Below are 17,714 nucleotides of genomic sequence, written 5' to 3' on the forward strand. Positions count from 1 at the left end.
CACCACCATATGAGCCAGATGCTGAAACATGCCAGAAGTTGGAGATGACTGACGTCATTAAGACACCATTTACAGTGCAGCCACATCCAGCCTGAATCAGATCTGGGCCACATCCAGACTGGAATCCGATCGGTTTTAATGGTCACGTGTTGTTAATACCGATCAGATTTCAATCTGGATGTGGCCCAGATCTGATTCAGGCTGAATTTGGCTGCCAAGTCAGCCCGCATTTGGAGATGGCTGACGACCGACACTAAACAGTGCCCACATCAGATACTCCCACATGCGGAAACAGTTAACAAATTTAGAGATGACTGACATGACAGACGGACAGAACATCTTAGAGTATGTTCTGATCCTGGATAGGCCCAAATTTGGAGATTGCTGACTTAACACTGTAGATATGTACACTATAGAGATTACTACTTAGAGAGCTTTCACATAAAACCACCAAAGCTTTAACAACATAAGGTACCAGAGCTTAAACATAATAGCAGCACTTTAACTAGCAAAAATAAAACTGCCAGAGCTTTAACAACAAAAGGTACCAGAGCTTTAACATAACAGCAGCACTTTAACTTTGCAAAAAATACAGGAGATCTTTGACACCCCATAGTGAGAAATACAGTCACTAGCATGATTGCGATACTGCAAGCCAGTGAACATGGACAGAAGCGCTACTACCCGCCCAGACACAAATTGACTTTGATGGCAACAAGGGCCAACACCTAAGCGAGGCGTCCCCAAGAAGAGACGTCGCCTCAACCTTTCTCCCAGTGATGACGAATCCAGTGGCTCAACCATCATTTTGTCCCAAACCACTGAGACCTCTGGGGATTTTGGGGAGCCCAGCACCAGATGATGGACCTGATAGGCTAAGCCTTCTTACACCAGGTACCACCTCAGAAAATGTTTTTCCAAGTACCATCATAATAACTGATGTTAATATAGGTGTGTAGCACAGTTAAAATACAAATTCATTCATTTAAGGAGTTCTCTTTTTTAAATATATTTCCAAGCTAATAATTTCACCAGGTCATTGGACAGATGCATCTACTAGGCCTGTGAACTGATGATATCTTCAATGTTATCATGCTAATTTAAGCACAGAGCCTATTTCAGCCTATTGCTTGTTCAGAATAACAACCTGTAGTATAATGTAAATATTTCACTCTGCCTCTATGTTTTCTTTTTTGGGAGACTCCAAACCTATAACCATGGTTTGTGTATTGTGTTCTCGATTTTAGCGGAGGAGAGTCAACTAGTGGATGTTGACTCTGACGAAGACAGCCGTGAAGCACAGGCCAGGCATTACAAGACGCTTCAGGAATTGCTAAAAAGGCCTAAACCAAACCAGAGGGACGTGGCACAACTGCTGGAGCTCGATGCCAGGAGGGCCTTCATAGACAGTGATGAAACACTGCACGAGGAAGACAGGCCTGCAAAGATCCTTGAAGCATATCCTTGCTTCAAGGATCTTAAACATGCAAGTGAAGTGATAGGTTTACATTATACTAGAGGTTGTTATTTTGATCATGCAATAGGCTGCAATAGGCTCTGTGCTTAATGACAACATTGAAGATTATCAGTTCACAGGCTTATAATTTGACCGGGTCAAATTATTGGCTTAGAAATATATCTAAAAACAATAACTCCTTGAATGAATGGATTTGTGTGTTAACTTGACATTACAGCACCTGGTATTGTACTTTACAAGCACCTCTACTTTACATCAACAAATAAAATAAATAAAAACAAATAAAAAATACAGCATCTGTTATTGCACTTCACTAGCACCTCACTACTTCCCATCAATAGAAGTCTTCCACTGTGCTAAGGCTTTTTGTAGGATGGAGTGGTGTCACGGTCATGTATGTCATCACATAATATTTCTGTCTGCACGACAGACAGGAGTGTAGCCACGCACTTGGGGTACGGGAGATGCAAGGTGTCGTAATAGCCAAGTAAATAGATCAGACCGTCAATCAGCTGCTCCTCTGGAAAGATGGTGATGGGAGTGTTCCCCACAGCAACCAAACAGCGGGGCCTATCCAGGATCAGGACGGGGCTCTGGAGGGGTCACTTCTGGAGGTAGAGATTTGGGTCTTCAGATGGCTACAGCAAAACAAAGAAAAACAATATAGAAATGTTTTCAGTAAACATAAATGGGCAACTGGCAAACCGACTTGTCACTTAATAACAGAAAACAGATATAGTATTGATTTCAGTATTCTTTTAAGTCCAATGTATTTGTAGTTAAGTTAATTTAAGTTAATAAACCTTGCATAAATGCATTAAAAAATACACTTTTCAGAATTCCAATAAAAATAAAAAAGAATAGCAGATATACAAGCATAAAACGTACCACACTGACATGTTTTGAGCTTGTAGATCAGCTATTTTGTCTAATTGGTGTGACACTCCTACCTCAAGGATGTGGAGCAACGCTTCACTGGGTCCTCTCAGCTCCTTTGGTGGTGGCGAGCTGGAGGGAAACAGGGTGCCTTGATTATCCCTATAGCAAATTCAACTGAGACAGAAATAAAAGTGCTTAGTAAATCTATTCACTCAGTGTTTACTCAAAAATGTACTACTGTAAACAATTTAGGCGTTTAGCTGACGCTCTTAATCCAGAGCGACATACATTAAGCAAGGTAAATACATCAATCCATCAAGATCAATACATCAAACTCATTGTAATCTAAGAAAAAAACTAAAGTAAACAAAAATGCAATCCAACTTATAGTTAAGGTCAAAGAGCAGGTGCTATGGGCTATGATGGAGTCTGAAGAGGTGAGTCTTCAGACCACGGCAGAACCTAGAGAGTGGGTCTGTAATTCTAAGAGCAACAGGGAGATATTACACATTTTGGGTGCCAGGAGGGTGACTTGTCTAGGACGAGTGGATGAGAGCAAAATCACTTACGTCCATCCAGAGGAAACGGTGCTTGCCTTCTTCCAGGCAGCGTAGAACTGGACCTGGCAGCAGAAGCTATCCCACCTCTTCTTGGCTTCAGTGAAGTTAGGGTTATCCTTTGCCAAGATCTGACGCAGCTCATCTTTAACCTAAAAAAATACATTGAAACAACTGCTGTATGTAGAGGTAAAAGCAAAAATAAATCCCAAGACTGAAATGTATTTTTGGACCCATGTCCCAATATGATTTGACGCGTTAGATTTTAATTGTAGCATGTAGATCTGCTCTTTTTTTTTTTTTTTTTCAAAGTTACATAATTATCTACCGTGGGGGAGGCTCTCTCCATTCAGACATGTCGCCACTCCGAAATTGGCTTCTTATTGTCGGAGTGGCAACACTCCCATGGGGGTTCAGGTTAGGGTTAGAGATAGGGTTAGTGTCGGAATGGAGACATGTCGGAAAGGAGACATGTCGGAGTGGCGGGATGCACTCCTACCGTGGGTGCCTCTGGAGATAAGACGTTCTGCTGGGTGGCTCTGGAGAGAAGGAAGACGTTCTGGATCCAACAGGGCCAGATTTGTCTCGTGGATTCTCATTCTAAGTAAAGCAAATAAAACATTTACAAAGTGGTAAATAACTGACCCAATTTAAAACTCTGTCACTGATATTTGCCAAGCAATGCAGCTATATTACCTCTGGGTGAATTAGAGCCCACAAGCGCTTTATGTGGCCAAAGTCAGCCTGGTCTGGAAAAACCTCCATCAAATCCTCTTGGGTGAGGGTGCGAAGCATGTCTGCTTCTAATATAAAGCAAAATGAACACATCAATAATATACTAACTATTAATTTACCCAATGTCTGTCCGTCTCTGTCTGCACTGAAACTAAACAGTGTCGGCATGGTAACAGCTGCATGATGAAACAATGTCTAAATATGGGCATTGACATGACTTAATCACTGATACGTCTGGGTTCTCCACCATTACTTCTGAGACTCCTACACCCCTACATTTAATCAATCCCCCATATACTGTGCAAACCCCCAGGGGACTAGTTTATACCTAGTTTTGTGTTTCAATACAGTATTTATCAATTTCTAATTTTTTTTTAGCTTAACTTCTTAGACTTTTCTACCATTTTGAACAATATTTTTACCACTTTGAACAATACTTTTTTTTTAAATACTTCAAATGGATAGCTACATTGACACATTGTGAGCTTGTAGATCAGCTATTAATCCACCATGGTTTAAGTAATGGGATTGAATAGGAAGGGGCGTGTCTGATCAAATGAATATCAATATGTAAATAGGTCTAACTCAGAGTGAGGAGAACCTAAGTGAGTAGACCCACATTGGCTTCTTTTTGACCCGTTATGGGGGTCCTTGAAATAAAAAAAGTTGAGAAACACTTCACTAAATTGAACAGAGCCTTCGGTGTCATGCTCTGCACAGTATGTTGAACAACTTGAAAACTGTCTGGGGTGTTCACAAAAGCATGGGTCGACAACAATTACCCATATTTGTTTATGAAAGTAAAATATCCTTTTAAGGTGGTCGCCAGCTAAATGATTGACAGTAGGAAACAAATGGACCCTTACTGATCTGTAACCAAATGGACCCCACTTGTGCATCAAAAGTAATAAACAAACTACCTATAAATGGTCCAACATTGGCCAAGATGAAAGTAGCCAATCCACAAGCTTCAACTAAATGTAATGCCTCAAATCCTACAATTATAAGTGCTTTTCGGGGTGGGGGTCCTCAAATGGACCCGCAAGGGTCACATTTTATTTCAGGTCTGTCATGCATTAATTTAATCAGCTGAATATCAACATACCTTGTAAAATGGATAGTGTGGTAGTTTCCAGCTTAATCATGATGCGGTACATGTTGTAGGCCTACCTGGTAGACAGGGAGGGAGGGGGGGGGGGGGGGGGGGGTGAATTCACTGAAATGCTATGGCATCATTTAAAATGATCACTCTGACAACTTTACTGTTCTGTTATTCATTGTAAAAATAAAACGTTTTTTATCATCATTGTTCTTTTATTGTTGTAGGTTAACCTGAAATCATAATAAACAGGCCCTCCACTTTGCATGATAACGTGGCAAAAGCCCTAATTAATAAAAAATGAACCATGCAAGTTCAAAACACGGTGCAATTGCGTGTTTAAGACACATTTATACTTCATAGCACGACGGTGCTGAACATAGCAGATCTAAAAGCTCTCCGTGCATAGCGTGGTCGCCCTTGTGAGCTTGTATAACACTGCAAGATCTGTTATTTTCAGCGTGCGACACCGTCGCCGTGCAAAATATAAAGTAGGCTTTGTGGCTTGTGGCTTCGTCTTCTTGTTTTATGGCACGCAACATTCGTGTGCAAAGTAGAATATATTAATCTTTAATGTTAATGTCGGAGACAACCTAGTCGAAAATGCCCGCTAAAACACGAAATAACGTATTAAATGTTGTTAAATGGAGGGAGCGTGGGTTGTGCTCTCAGAACTTTGGTCGTGGAAGTTGGCTAAATAAACAGAAGACGTTTAGGCAATACTACACTTCTATCAACAGCATTTCCGTACTATGTCTATATCTGGTTTAATGTGGAATTCCCAATAAAAGTAAATAAATTAAAAGCTTACCGTGCGTGCTTCTATAAACCCGGCGTTCGGTTCCACTCCAAGTAGTAAGTCCAGTGTCCACAGCTGTTATAGCGTTAGCGGTTGGGAGTTTGAAGATGAAGATGATGATGATGAAGGGAAGCGGATGTGACGTTTTCAAATAGCCTATCTGCGTGCGCTTAACGTGCGCTTACGTGCTTACGTCATAAGCCTAAAATAATACCCAGGCTATTACAAAAAGAAAATGTATTGTTTATTTATGTCATTTCTGAATTGCGTTATTTGTTCCATATGACATTGATGATGTAATTGCACTGAAAAATTTGTTTCACCCCCAAAATGATTGATTACTCACACCATGGAGACTCTAATTCATGTATGTGTGTATATATATATATATATATATATATATATATATATATATATATATATATATATATATATATATATATATATACATACATATATATATATATATATATATATATATATATATACATATATATATAAATATATATATATATATATATATATATATATATATATATATATATATATATATATATGTATATATATATATATATATATATATATATATATAAATAAATATATATATATATATATATAAATAAATATATATATATATATATATATATATATATATATATATATATATATATATATAATAATTATTATTATTATTATCGCATTCCTAAGTCAATAATTTGATTATAATAAATCTAGGTAGGGGACCCAAAAGTGTCTTTGGGTCCCCTACCGGAATCAATGGGGGCTTTAGGCTTTATTGTCTTAGGAATGTGACAAAAACAAAAAAGACATTATTTACTTTATTAAATTTGTTTCACCCCCAAAATGATTGATTACTCACACCATGGAGACTCTAATTCATGTATGTGTGTATATATATATATATATATATATATATATATATATATATATATATATATAATTATTATTATTATTATTATCGCATTCCTAAGTCAATAATTTGATTATAATAAATCTAGGTAGGGGACCCAAAAGTGTCTTTGGGTCCCCTACCGGAATCAATGGGGGCTTTAGGCTTTATTGTCTTAGGAATGAGACAAAAACAAAAAAGACATTATTTACTTTATTCCATGTACTCTGATCTTGCCATTTGAAAGCCACTGTACGTAATTAAATGTGAATAAACGTGATGTTGAACAACATTTTTCATTCCAATATGTAGTGTGAAAATAGTTATTGCGATCTTCGGTCGCTGTTTCTCTGAAACCGTGCAGATCTTGTCTGTGTGTCTGTGTGTCGGTCACACCAACTGTTGTGACATGTGAGTCAGAGTCTCTGACTCACTGACCAAGATGTAGGACTCCCCTTTTTGCCCTTATGCAGCATGGAGATCCCTGATGTCATCAATATTAAGCCCATATCCTGCAACGCCCATGTATCCATATATGGACATCCATGATGTCATCAATATTAAGCCCATATCTGGCAAAGCCCATGGACATATCCATATATGGAGATCCCTCATGTCATCAATATTAAGCCCATATCTGGCAATGCCCATGTATCCATATATGGAAATCCCTGATATCATCAATATTAAGCCCATATCTGGCAAAGCCCATGGACATATCCATATATGGAGATCCCTGGTGTCATCAATATTAAGCCCATATATGGAGATCCCTCATGTCATCAATATTAAGCCCATATCAGGGAATGCTCATATTGTAGTCATTGACCTATTCAAACACTAGAGAACCATACATAAAGACAATAGGGTATTTTACTAGTTTGGTACTTAAAATAAGTACTCAGAGCTAAAAGAATTCTTAAAAGCCACACTGTGGATTCAACCTTTGTCTCAGAGGGTAATTTTTCCTTGATTTACATGTAAAATAATTTGATTGAAGATTTAATATCGTGGTAAGAAAAACAAGAAATATTTTCTAAAAACACAAATCATCATCTTGTACAATTTTATCTTGTTTAGAATATCAACATTAAAAACAAGATATAAAAAATCAATAATAATGTATTGCTAGATATAAGGTTGCAAATCTTGCTTAGTTCATTCATTTTTGCAGTGTACCACTACCTGAGAGATTCTTCAAAAGCAAAATTCAAGCACACGTTACAGACCCGTCAAAACAAGTAGGACAGACGAGCTGAGTTTGCTGAGAAGAAGATTGGATTTGTTTTTGTGCGTTGAATGTGTGAGGATGTCTACGGCATTGACCTCTGCTGTCATTAACGCAGCTGATTAGCTGTGTATAGGTGATGGATTGGACTGGAGGGACAATAACATGCTCTCTGCTTTTATTACACACATCTTCTGACAGTTATTAGCCATGGATGGCTGAGTGGAGGAGGATTTGTGTCAGACAACTTTATGTCCCCTCTCAGAGTCTGTTTGAGTGACCTTTTAACCCACTGCTGATGAATGTGTTTATAGGACATGAATTATCCCTCCATCAATGCTGTCATCTCCCTGGCCAGGACAGACGCTCAGAAATAAGTGTGAACAGATAATCTAGCTAGACCTCCCAAAACTCACCTCATTGTGGTTCTGCTGTAAACTGTACCATTTTCTGTTCTTGCATTTTAACTGTGATTTAGTATTAACTGTTTTAAATTGTTGTACGGCAACTTTGAGTGCCTTGAAAGGCACCTTATAAATAAAATGTATTTACTGTAGTAAATAGTTTACTCTCAGAACCATCACATCTTGACCATATCTGTCTGGTTATTATCATTATTATTATCCTTCAGTGGTATTAACAGCATCCATTTCATGTCTTTCTGTGTAGCAACCATTTTAGTACACGTTTTGGGCAACACTTCCAGTACCTCCATTATCTGTTAGAACTGTGTTTCCAAAAATTCAATTTGAAACTAAATCACAAACGTACCATTCCAAAACAAATGCTGCTGGGTCCTGATTTCATTTTGGAAAGCAACTATGTTTTCAGAAATGTTATGTATTCCGGTGCATTTCAGAGGCCTACAGTATGTCATTTTGGCACTGATATTCATGACAAATAGCGTTTGTTCACAACATTATCAAAGTAAAAATCATGTGCATCCCCTGGTGCATTGATAGTGATTTTAATTTGTAATTTCATGTGGAAAAAGGATGTACGTGTTCATAGCAACATCACTAAAGTGTGGTTATGCTTCAGTGCACAGCTTTGATGAACATGTGCTTACTTTGAAATTGCATCATTGTTTAAAGACACATTTCCTTGTGTTGGTTTTTGCTTGCCAACATCAGCCAATGCAAGGGAAACGCAATTCATAGCAAGCAGCACAGAGTCTTTTGATCTCTGTGAGTATTCTCCATGACAGGTGCACAGCGAAAACTGAAGATCACAAAACACAGCATAACAAGGCGACTTGGCATCCTCTTGTTCTGAGTGATGGAAAATTCCCAACCTCCACAAATAACTCAAAGATTCCAGCCATAGCATCAAGCCCTAACATTGTCCTTGTCTCCCTCTCTCCTTTTCTGCTCATCTTTCTCTCCCTCCCTCCCTCCCTCCTCTCTGAATTACCCCTTATCCCTGGCAGTCTGCTCGCAGTTCTCCAAAGGTGTCTACGCCATCATCGGCCTGTATGACAGGAAGACGGTGAACATGCTCATGTCCTTTTGCGGGGCGCTGCACGTGTGCTTCGTCACGCCGTCCTTCCCCATCGAGACGGCCAACCAGTTCGTCATTCAGCTGAGGCCTGAGCTCCAGGACGCCCTGGTGGGGGTGGTCGACCACTACGGATGGACCAAGTTCGTCTACATGTACAGCTCTGATTCAGGTAGGTAGTTGATAATGAACTGGGCCATATCCATACAGTATACTGTATATCGTCGTTGTCGGGTGGAAACCTTGTATGTCTAAAACCTTCCTTTTTTTGTTATTATTTTGAAAACATTTTAAAGTAGTGAAAATAACCGATCTACAAGCACAAGCGCATCGCGAGGCGGTGCGTGCTTTTAGATCGGCTTGTAGAACTTTTGTGCGAAACTTTTGTATGATGACGTAGAGCTTTAATATATGAAAACACTTACAAATATGAAACTTGGAGATACAAGGTTTCTGCCTGACAGTGACGATATGCAGAGTGCAGCCTATTTTCCTCCTAGGTTGTGAATGAAAATCTACATTATGATAATTTCTTCCTCTTTCATCCCCAAGCATAAGATATTCATGGTATTTGTTCCTGTAAAGATCAAACACAAAACACTGTCTGCAATGTACACCTTGTTTAAACAAACGTTTAGTTCGAGAGTGCTCGATCTGATTCACAGCCAGTGCTCAGACAGTGGTGTTTCATAATTGCTGTGGTTTCTTTAGATGGTAAACCAAAGGCCACAAATAGTTCCAGAAAGTGGCGGGGAACATTCATTCAAGATTTATTTATTCTCGAAATGACATATCTACGAGTCGTCGACTAGTACAATACAATGCAATTTAACATCAACAACATCACTGTTGAAAATACCATTACATCCAGAAATTGAGAAACAATAAAAGGCATACATGTGGCATATAAAAGTCATAATAAAAACCAAAAATTGTGGTGACCATATTGTGGTGACCGGTTTGGTCACCAGAGATCTTGTAACAGGGCCCGAAGGTTGCTGGTTCGACACCTGGATCGCCCAGTAAGATTAGTTTACGCTAAGTTTAAGATTTCAGTACGACCCCACGACCCATTGGGTTGGCCCGGCGTTGGCACGCCGCAGGCCAATCTGTCACATATTTGTCCGGCTGTGGGTTGGGTCGGGCTTTGAAGCTGTGCTTGTAACTTCTGTGGTAACGTGAGTTGCCTCTCACTAACTCCCAATGAGAGGTGGCGAATGCTGCGCTGCTGCGCAACTTGAGTGTGTGTGACTGTGACTTTGTGTGTGTGCGGGCACTGCCGAGCGATGGACATTTTTGAAACTGTCCACATACACTTTTGTATAACCGTGTGACTGTGAACTTTGTAGCTTTAATAGCCTGTACGCCTGCTGCCTGATTTAGAGGCGTCTGACCGTGTTCTCCGAGTGAGGCTCTGATGTTTATTCCTTCCTTAATTTGGACAGTTGGAAAAGGGTAGAATTACTCTGTTCTTAATGAATCACCAATATGTAATGAGAAAAAAAGTCTGCAGTGCATGCAGTGATTAAGCTTGTTTATTAAAATGTCAGGCTTCGGCCTGGGTCGTGCTTCAATTGTCAATTATGTATTGGGCTTTGTGTCGGTCTCAGGCTGACGTTCTGCCGGGCTGGGTTGGGCCGGGATCACATATTTAGGTCCGATTAAAGCTCTACTGAGCAAGACAATTTACCACTAAACCACCTCATCAAAAACATCTGAACAGCCGCCAGTTGTGTGAAGCGGTTGAAATCAAATTCCCCTCCCCCAGGGACCAGAAAATACTCCCTTTTACCCTGGGAAATCTGCACTGGCCATACACAGAGCTGTCCTACTGCACAGAAGAAATACACGGTGCCTGCAAGCACCCAAACTGCAGTTAGTCACCCTCTGAATGGGGTCAAACGTGGCACCCAAACTGCAGTTAGTCACCCTCTGAACGGGGTCAAATGTAGACATTTTGCGACACAGACACATTTATTCTCTTCCAGTGTCTCTGTAGAGGCTGAGGAGGACCGAGAAAAAGCAATATTGACCTGGCACCGGCCAACAGATAAATCACACAATGGGAATGAACGATTAAGCCATTCAGGGTACAGTTTTCACAGCCGCCCACGTAAGCAGTGTGGCGTTGGACAGTTCTTTTGTCAGCAGTACATGGGGGTTGAAGACGAAAATTATGCATCGTACAATTAGAGCATGTTCTTTAATGCTCCTGAACAAACAGGGAGACAATGGACACGTCAACACCACACACCCCTCCCCCTGGTCTGATCCAATCAGCTGTAACCTTCCCATAGTGCTGTACCATCTGCCCCAAGTGTTGAAGCATGACCAAGTGCGTGCATGCATGCGTCCGCGTGGCATGTGTTTTTGGTGTGGATACGGACACGCTTTGTGTGAGATGTGAGCATCTGTACCTTTGTTTGTGTACAGTAGCTATGGTCAGTGATGCGTGCAGCTTTGTTTATCGTCTTGTCTGCCACTGTAGGATTCAAAACACGAACGCACGCGTGTGAATTTATTCAACGTGTAACTATATCAAAGCCTTTTACTTTGCTTTACGGACCGCACTACTGAGTTATAATTTTACATTGGTCAAAACACTTAAATAATTGAATCCAGCTGAATTTATATTCTTCCTATAAATATTAAATTTCAAGTGCTTTACCTAGAGTGAAAAAGGACAGCAATAAGTAGCTGTTGCTTTAATTACAATCTCATGATTTATTTATTTTGTTTTTGCCTAGATAATATATGTCTTGTTGTGCTACAACACAGGAGCCGTTAACATAAAGTGCCTCTTATTTTATTTTCAAAAGCTTGAAGGGAAAAACAAATGTGATAGCCTATTAAACCTATAGTAAACAATATTCAGAAAAGTGTTTTTTCAAAAGTGTATTTTACGAGCTGTTTATTACCTGCTGCTCAGGTCTGCATGTGTTGCCGCTGGCCAGAAGGTACTTATGGTGGCCAGATTCCATTAAGATATTATTCTCCTCCAGGAGGCCTTAGGGGGACAATTTGTACCTTGACTAGCTTCCACCAGACTGGCTCTGATTTATAGGGCTGCATCAGCCTGCTAGCTAGCTTCTCTTGAAAAGGCAAGGATCGTATTCAATAGTGCTGTTGTTAAAACATAATAAAATAACATGCTTTAACCAATACATGTTGTGGAAAAGGGAAACTGGAATGGAGTAAGAAAAGAAAGAAAGAAACAGAAAGAAAGGAAGGATAAAGTTAAAGAAAAAACGAAGCAAGGAATGCCTTGGAGACAGGCCAAAGTGAAGGACTGTTCCTTCTTATGATGAAATCAAATACACAAGCATGTAATTAATCTATGATAATCTGCCACCAGCTCTCTGTTTGCGATTGAAATGTGTTGCTTTCAAAACTTTAAATTGCATCCACCTAAACCCACATATTCTCACTCTCATAGTACTATAGTTCAGTGTTGGCTCAACATCTGACCATGCAACACTTAATACAAGAGGGGTCATTACGGTTAGGGGTGGGGGGAGGCTATGGTTAGGCATAGGGGAGGGATGGTTAAGGTTAGGGTTAGTCAAGGTCCTCCTCAATATGCGCCGCTTCCCGTTTAATCAGATCTGACCCATGATCAAATCTCAACTCGTCACCTGTTTGCTGCAACAGATCTGGTGTGAGACTGTGCTGCCTAAACATAGTCTGTCACTTGTCTCACCGCATTGGCACACACTACATCTCCTTTGTACATCAACGTTTTTTTAGACATAGCTAAAACCATGTCTCAAAATTCCTAGGTCTTTTTTCAAAGATCCTAGGCGGAAATATGGTGCTTTCATCACAAGACTACAATTATTAGCTATAACTCAATACTCTATAACACAACTAAACACATAGCTCAATGTTACGTGGTTAATGTGGTTACTTTCTTTTAATTTGGCCTGATGGAAAATGCGAGGGATTGTTCTTGTATGATCCAATGAATCACAGTCTTTACACAATGAGCTTATTTCATTTAGTGGTGAGTATCCCACGTGTAATATTGGACGACTAAACATGACTTGATATTAATAGATTATTATCATGTTTACTACAAAATCATTCAGCCACTGATGCATGTTTTACCTAGATCAGATCAGACAGCCTTTGAACTGTTCTGTAAAGGCTCCTACATGTGCGCGCGTGTCTGCCTTTCAGCCATTCAGGACATCCATCAATGCTGTTGCATTGTAGCAGCACTTGTGGAGCTCTCTATGGTGCTGAAACAAGAATCAGAGGCATGAGACAAAGGCAATGTCTCTCCGGGTCCCAACTGGTCTTACACATGGCAATAATTGACTGCCCACTGTGTTCCCAAGCAAATCATCAATTTCATGGCTCCTATTTAAATCTGTTAGTGCCAAGGACTACAGTTATTCACCCATGAGAAGCAATGAATTAGAGGGGCAACATGAAATGGCCCATAGGTTTGCGTGTACCTTTCCAGATAAGCATTTCAATACTGTATTTTACCTGCTAAATATGCTACCCTACAGGATCATTTTTCCCCACTCCGTTACCATGTTACTGTAGTCTCAAATGTATTTACAGTACATCTCCTTGGCCAAAGCATATCCCTCTTTGCATTTCTTCAATGGCTTGTCACAGACAGTCAGGCACCTTGAAATGCAGCTGTCTGTACATTACAATAGACCCAAGGAAACATCTGTTAGAGTCTGTGAGCGTGTTGCAGACTCCATCCTGCTTTGGCATGCCCTGTGTTTTGCTCTGCCATTCTTGGGCATGTCATAATAGGCAAACATTCGGCAGAAATAGGCAAACATTCAGCAAAAATAGCAGCGCATTGCAACGTGGCGCGTTGTTAGTTTCCACAGGTCTGTTGCACGGCTACAGACCTGAGGAATGTGATTGGTGTGCGTCCACCAGCAGCTGGGTATAACAGCTTATAGTCACACATTGTAAATCAAGAGACACAATCAATGTGTTCTCTAATTAGCTCTTTATTTCCTGTGTGAGCATGAATACTCAGTCCATTGGCTGCAAAACTATCACGGTGCATTAGCAGCCTATCACGTGACTGCTGAGCGAAATAAGGGCTGCGTATAATTGGTGCTGGAAGGATGTAAATCTGACTGTGATTGTGCCATCCGCCAGCACGCACAACCTGATTATTTGTGAGTGGGTTGATAGGGAGGGAGGTTTATTCAGCCCAGTGCTGTAAGAGCAACGATAACTCACCTATACACACCTGTGTGCCTAATGAACTGTCTCCCTGCACTTGGATTTTCACTCTGATGGATATGTTCATCAGTTGCAGATCGGGTTTCTGTGGGAGGAACGCTGTTTGGGTTGAGAGCTGCGTTCAATTTGTCTTTTAGCGTACACAGTAATAGAACTATGCACGCTATGAAGCTAGACACATCATCCGTTCATGTCCCATGTTGTTGAAAGAAATTGCTTTATGCAAAGTCGTACAGACAGGTCATCCATAACTTGCTTCACCTTACTGTGTAAACAGTTCAACTGGCTCACGCGGTTAACTCTTCGTTGTCGTCACGTCTGATGTATTCAGACCTTCTCACCCGCAGTCTGGAATAATCTGTAGTTCCCAGTTCCACTGCATTGGGATTAGGATCCCGTGGGACCCAGTGCGAAACTCGCTGGAGTGGGTGTGTTTGAAGGCGGGTGGGAACATGGTCCCGCACCATGGAACACCATGCAACAGCATGGGTTGGGCAGAGTTGCAGCATGGATGGGCACAGCATAGAGTCAGTCAACAGACGCGGTTGAAAAGATAATCACAGCAGAAGATTACAAAGCAAAAGCAAAGCAAGGCAGCTCTGACATTTGGACATTTTTTTATTGTTGTTCCCGGCAAAAATGCAAACTAACTAACTGGAGGAGGAGAATGTAATTTAGAAACATTGTTACCTACAGGTATATTTATCTGACCATATCAGTGACCTTGTGGTTAAAGTGTCCGGCCTGAGATTGGTAGGTCGAGGTTCAATCCCCTGGCCGGCTGATACCAAAGACTATGGATTCCAGTGCCTTCCTGCTTGGCACTCAGTATCAAGGGTTGGAATGGGCTACTTACTGTAAGTCCCTGCAACATGCTAGCGTCATGTCCAGGGGGTGTACTTGTACTGTACCTCATGGCTAGGAGATGTTCTTGTCATCCCCCAGCCATCAAGCCACCTCACGCTACAGAAACAGGAGATAGGCCCTATGGGCTACATGGCTCGGGAACCATTAGGTCCCAAGGCTACTATAGCCTACTTGCTGTATAGGTAGACTATAGCATTGGCGGCTATTTTGTGGTGCCACAAATTGAAAGCCCATACGTTTTTAGAGGAGAATGACACTGGAGCAGCTCGGACAATTAAAGCCTTTTATTTAGGTGCTAGTACAAAAAATAATGAATGATGTTTCGATCTTGAATGGCAGCGACTAGGGAGGCATACTTTTACAGAGGTAGGAAAGCACTGTGCTCACAATGAGCCAATGGTAGTTGGATCTCTGTTATATGGTAATACCCAGGCCAGTACTGCATGTGGCAATCGACCCAGGGTTGGGTCTGATCACATGGCTATTTTTGAATACTTACAAACAGGTAAATATAAAGTAAAAAATACTTGGTGGTTTGTCCCATACATTTTTCCAATAGAGATATCCGAAGATATTTATATTAATTATTTTAAGCCTGGAAACAAGCCATCCTGGTGAATCATGACCATAGAACATTTGATTCTGCGAAGAAGAAAAAAAAAGATTTTCATATTTCATTATATGATATACTATATATTTTCAAATATCTTTTTTCACATAATCAAGTGTTTTGTGGTCATGATTCACCAGGAGCCTGGATGGCTTGGTCTCAGGCTTAAAATAATGAATCGCGTTGTGAGCTTGTAGATCGGCTATTTTCAAACATTTTGTCTTTTACTTTTGGTACTTTAAGTGCATTTTGATGCCAATAATTACATTCGATTTTGAATTCCAGACTTTTACCCGTAAGCCGTAACAGAGTAAATCATTTTTCCAACACTGACTTCCAGCTGACCTGTGAACCCCTCTCCCCAGGACTGTCTGTACTCCAGAAGGTTCTGGACACGGCTGCGGAGAGGAGCTGGCTGGTGACCTCGGTCAACGTGGAGACGATGACGGAGGCCTCCTTCCAGAAGGTGTTCCAGGACCTGGACAAGAGGAAGGAGGGACTCATCATCATCGACTGTGAGACCGAGAGGCTCACTGGCATCCTCAGAAAGGTGAAGAAATGCTTTTCACTGGCTGCTGTTGCCAGGGTGCTGTTTATGTGGCACTCCAACTATGCATTTATACTTTACCTTTTACTGCCATGGTAGTTTCATGGAAGTCACATCCACATACCCTACCTTGAAGCATTTATTGTTTAAATTTGTATTTTCCAGACATGACATCACGCCTCTAGCCAAAATCGAAAAGGGCAAATTTATTCTTTCACAAAGGCACATTGCCAGGGTTTTGCAGGTGCTTATCAGATGAACAAAGGAGGAAGGATAGAAGGGGGGGAAAAAGTATAAAAATGGGAAAGCAGTGAAATCATCCAAGCGGTCCGCTCTGGTGTTTAGTCTCCCGGAGCATCAAAGGACAGGAGAGATAAATAACATGGCGCTGACATTCAGAGAAGGCGTTTCGCCAGTGACAGGACTGCACTTACTCACCACTATACTGCCTTAGGAACCTGGCAAACACACTCACACACACTCTCTCTCTCTCTCTCTCTCTCTCTCACACGCACGCACTCACTCACGCACGCACACACACATGCACGCACACACACACACACACTGCTAAAAAGTCTGTAGCTGGCACAGGGTGAGCGTTATTGATGGCCCGGTGTCCACAGTTAAGGTTATTGCATCAGTTTTCACCAGTTTACAGGAGCTGAGCCTGTGAAGTTCTCCTATCAGACAGCAACCATCTATCACCCACCCACACACCCACACGCACGCACGCGCGCACACACACACACACACACACACACACACACACACACACACACACACACACACACACACACACACACACACACACACACACACACACACACACACACACACACACACACAGCCTCCTTTGCCCTCTAAACCAGTGGTTCTCAAACTGTCAAGGAACCCCCAAATTGCTACTGTATGTATTTGGCCCTGGACATTATTATTCAACACTATGTTCTGTCTGTCTGTCTCTCTCCCATTTGAAAATATTTTATGCCATGGACGCCATACAAAATTTGGGTTTCAAATGTTTCAAAAATATTCCACGTGTCACATTTCTTTTTCAACATTGTCTTGAAAATAGCAGATCTACAGGCTCACAACGTGTCACATTTATTTTCAAATAGCCGAGTGGTTAAACATACAGTATTATGCAGCTACATTTAATAATCTGGCTGGGGACCCCCAGGAACCCCCTCACGGACCCCCGGGTGTCCCCGTACACCACTTTGAGAACCACTACAGTAGATGCTCTTTAGATAACACTACTTACAGCATTCTGTTCTACTCTCTCC

General features: G+C 41.0%; 1 protein-coding gene across 1 annotated transcript in view; it reads left to right on the plus strand.

Annotated features, from left to right (window-relative positions):
* The window catches only part of LOC308301652 (glutamate receptor 1-like), a gene marked incomplete at both ends in the record, with an annotated part of 73,711 nt that overhangs the window by 13,640 nt on the left and 42,357 nt on the right, over nt 1-17,714 (plus strand). Inside the window, 2 exons of the mRNA XM_080745715.1 lie at nt 9,114-9,353; nt 16,247-16,431. Of these exons, the coding sequence (XP_080601841.1) occupies nt 9,114-9,353; nt 16,247-16,431 (425 nt within the window). The remainder of the gene's footprint in view (nt 1-9,113; nt 9,354-16,246; nt 16,432-17,714) is intronic.

This window comes from Nannobrachium achirus (genome assembly GCF_963921795.1).
Source record: "Nannobrachium achirus genome assembly, chromosome: 17".
NCBI lineage: Eukaryota > Metazoa > Chordata > Actinopteri > Myctophiformes > Myctophidae > Nannobrachium > Nannobrachium achirus.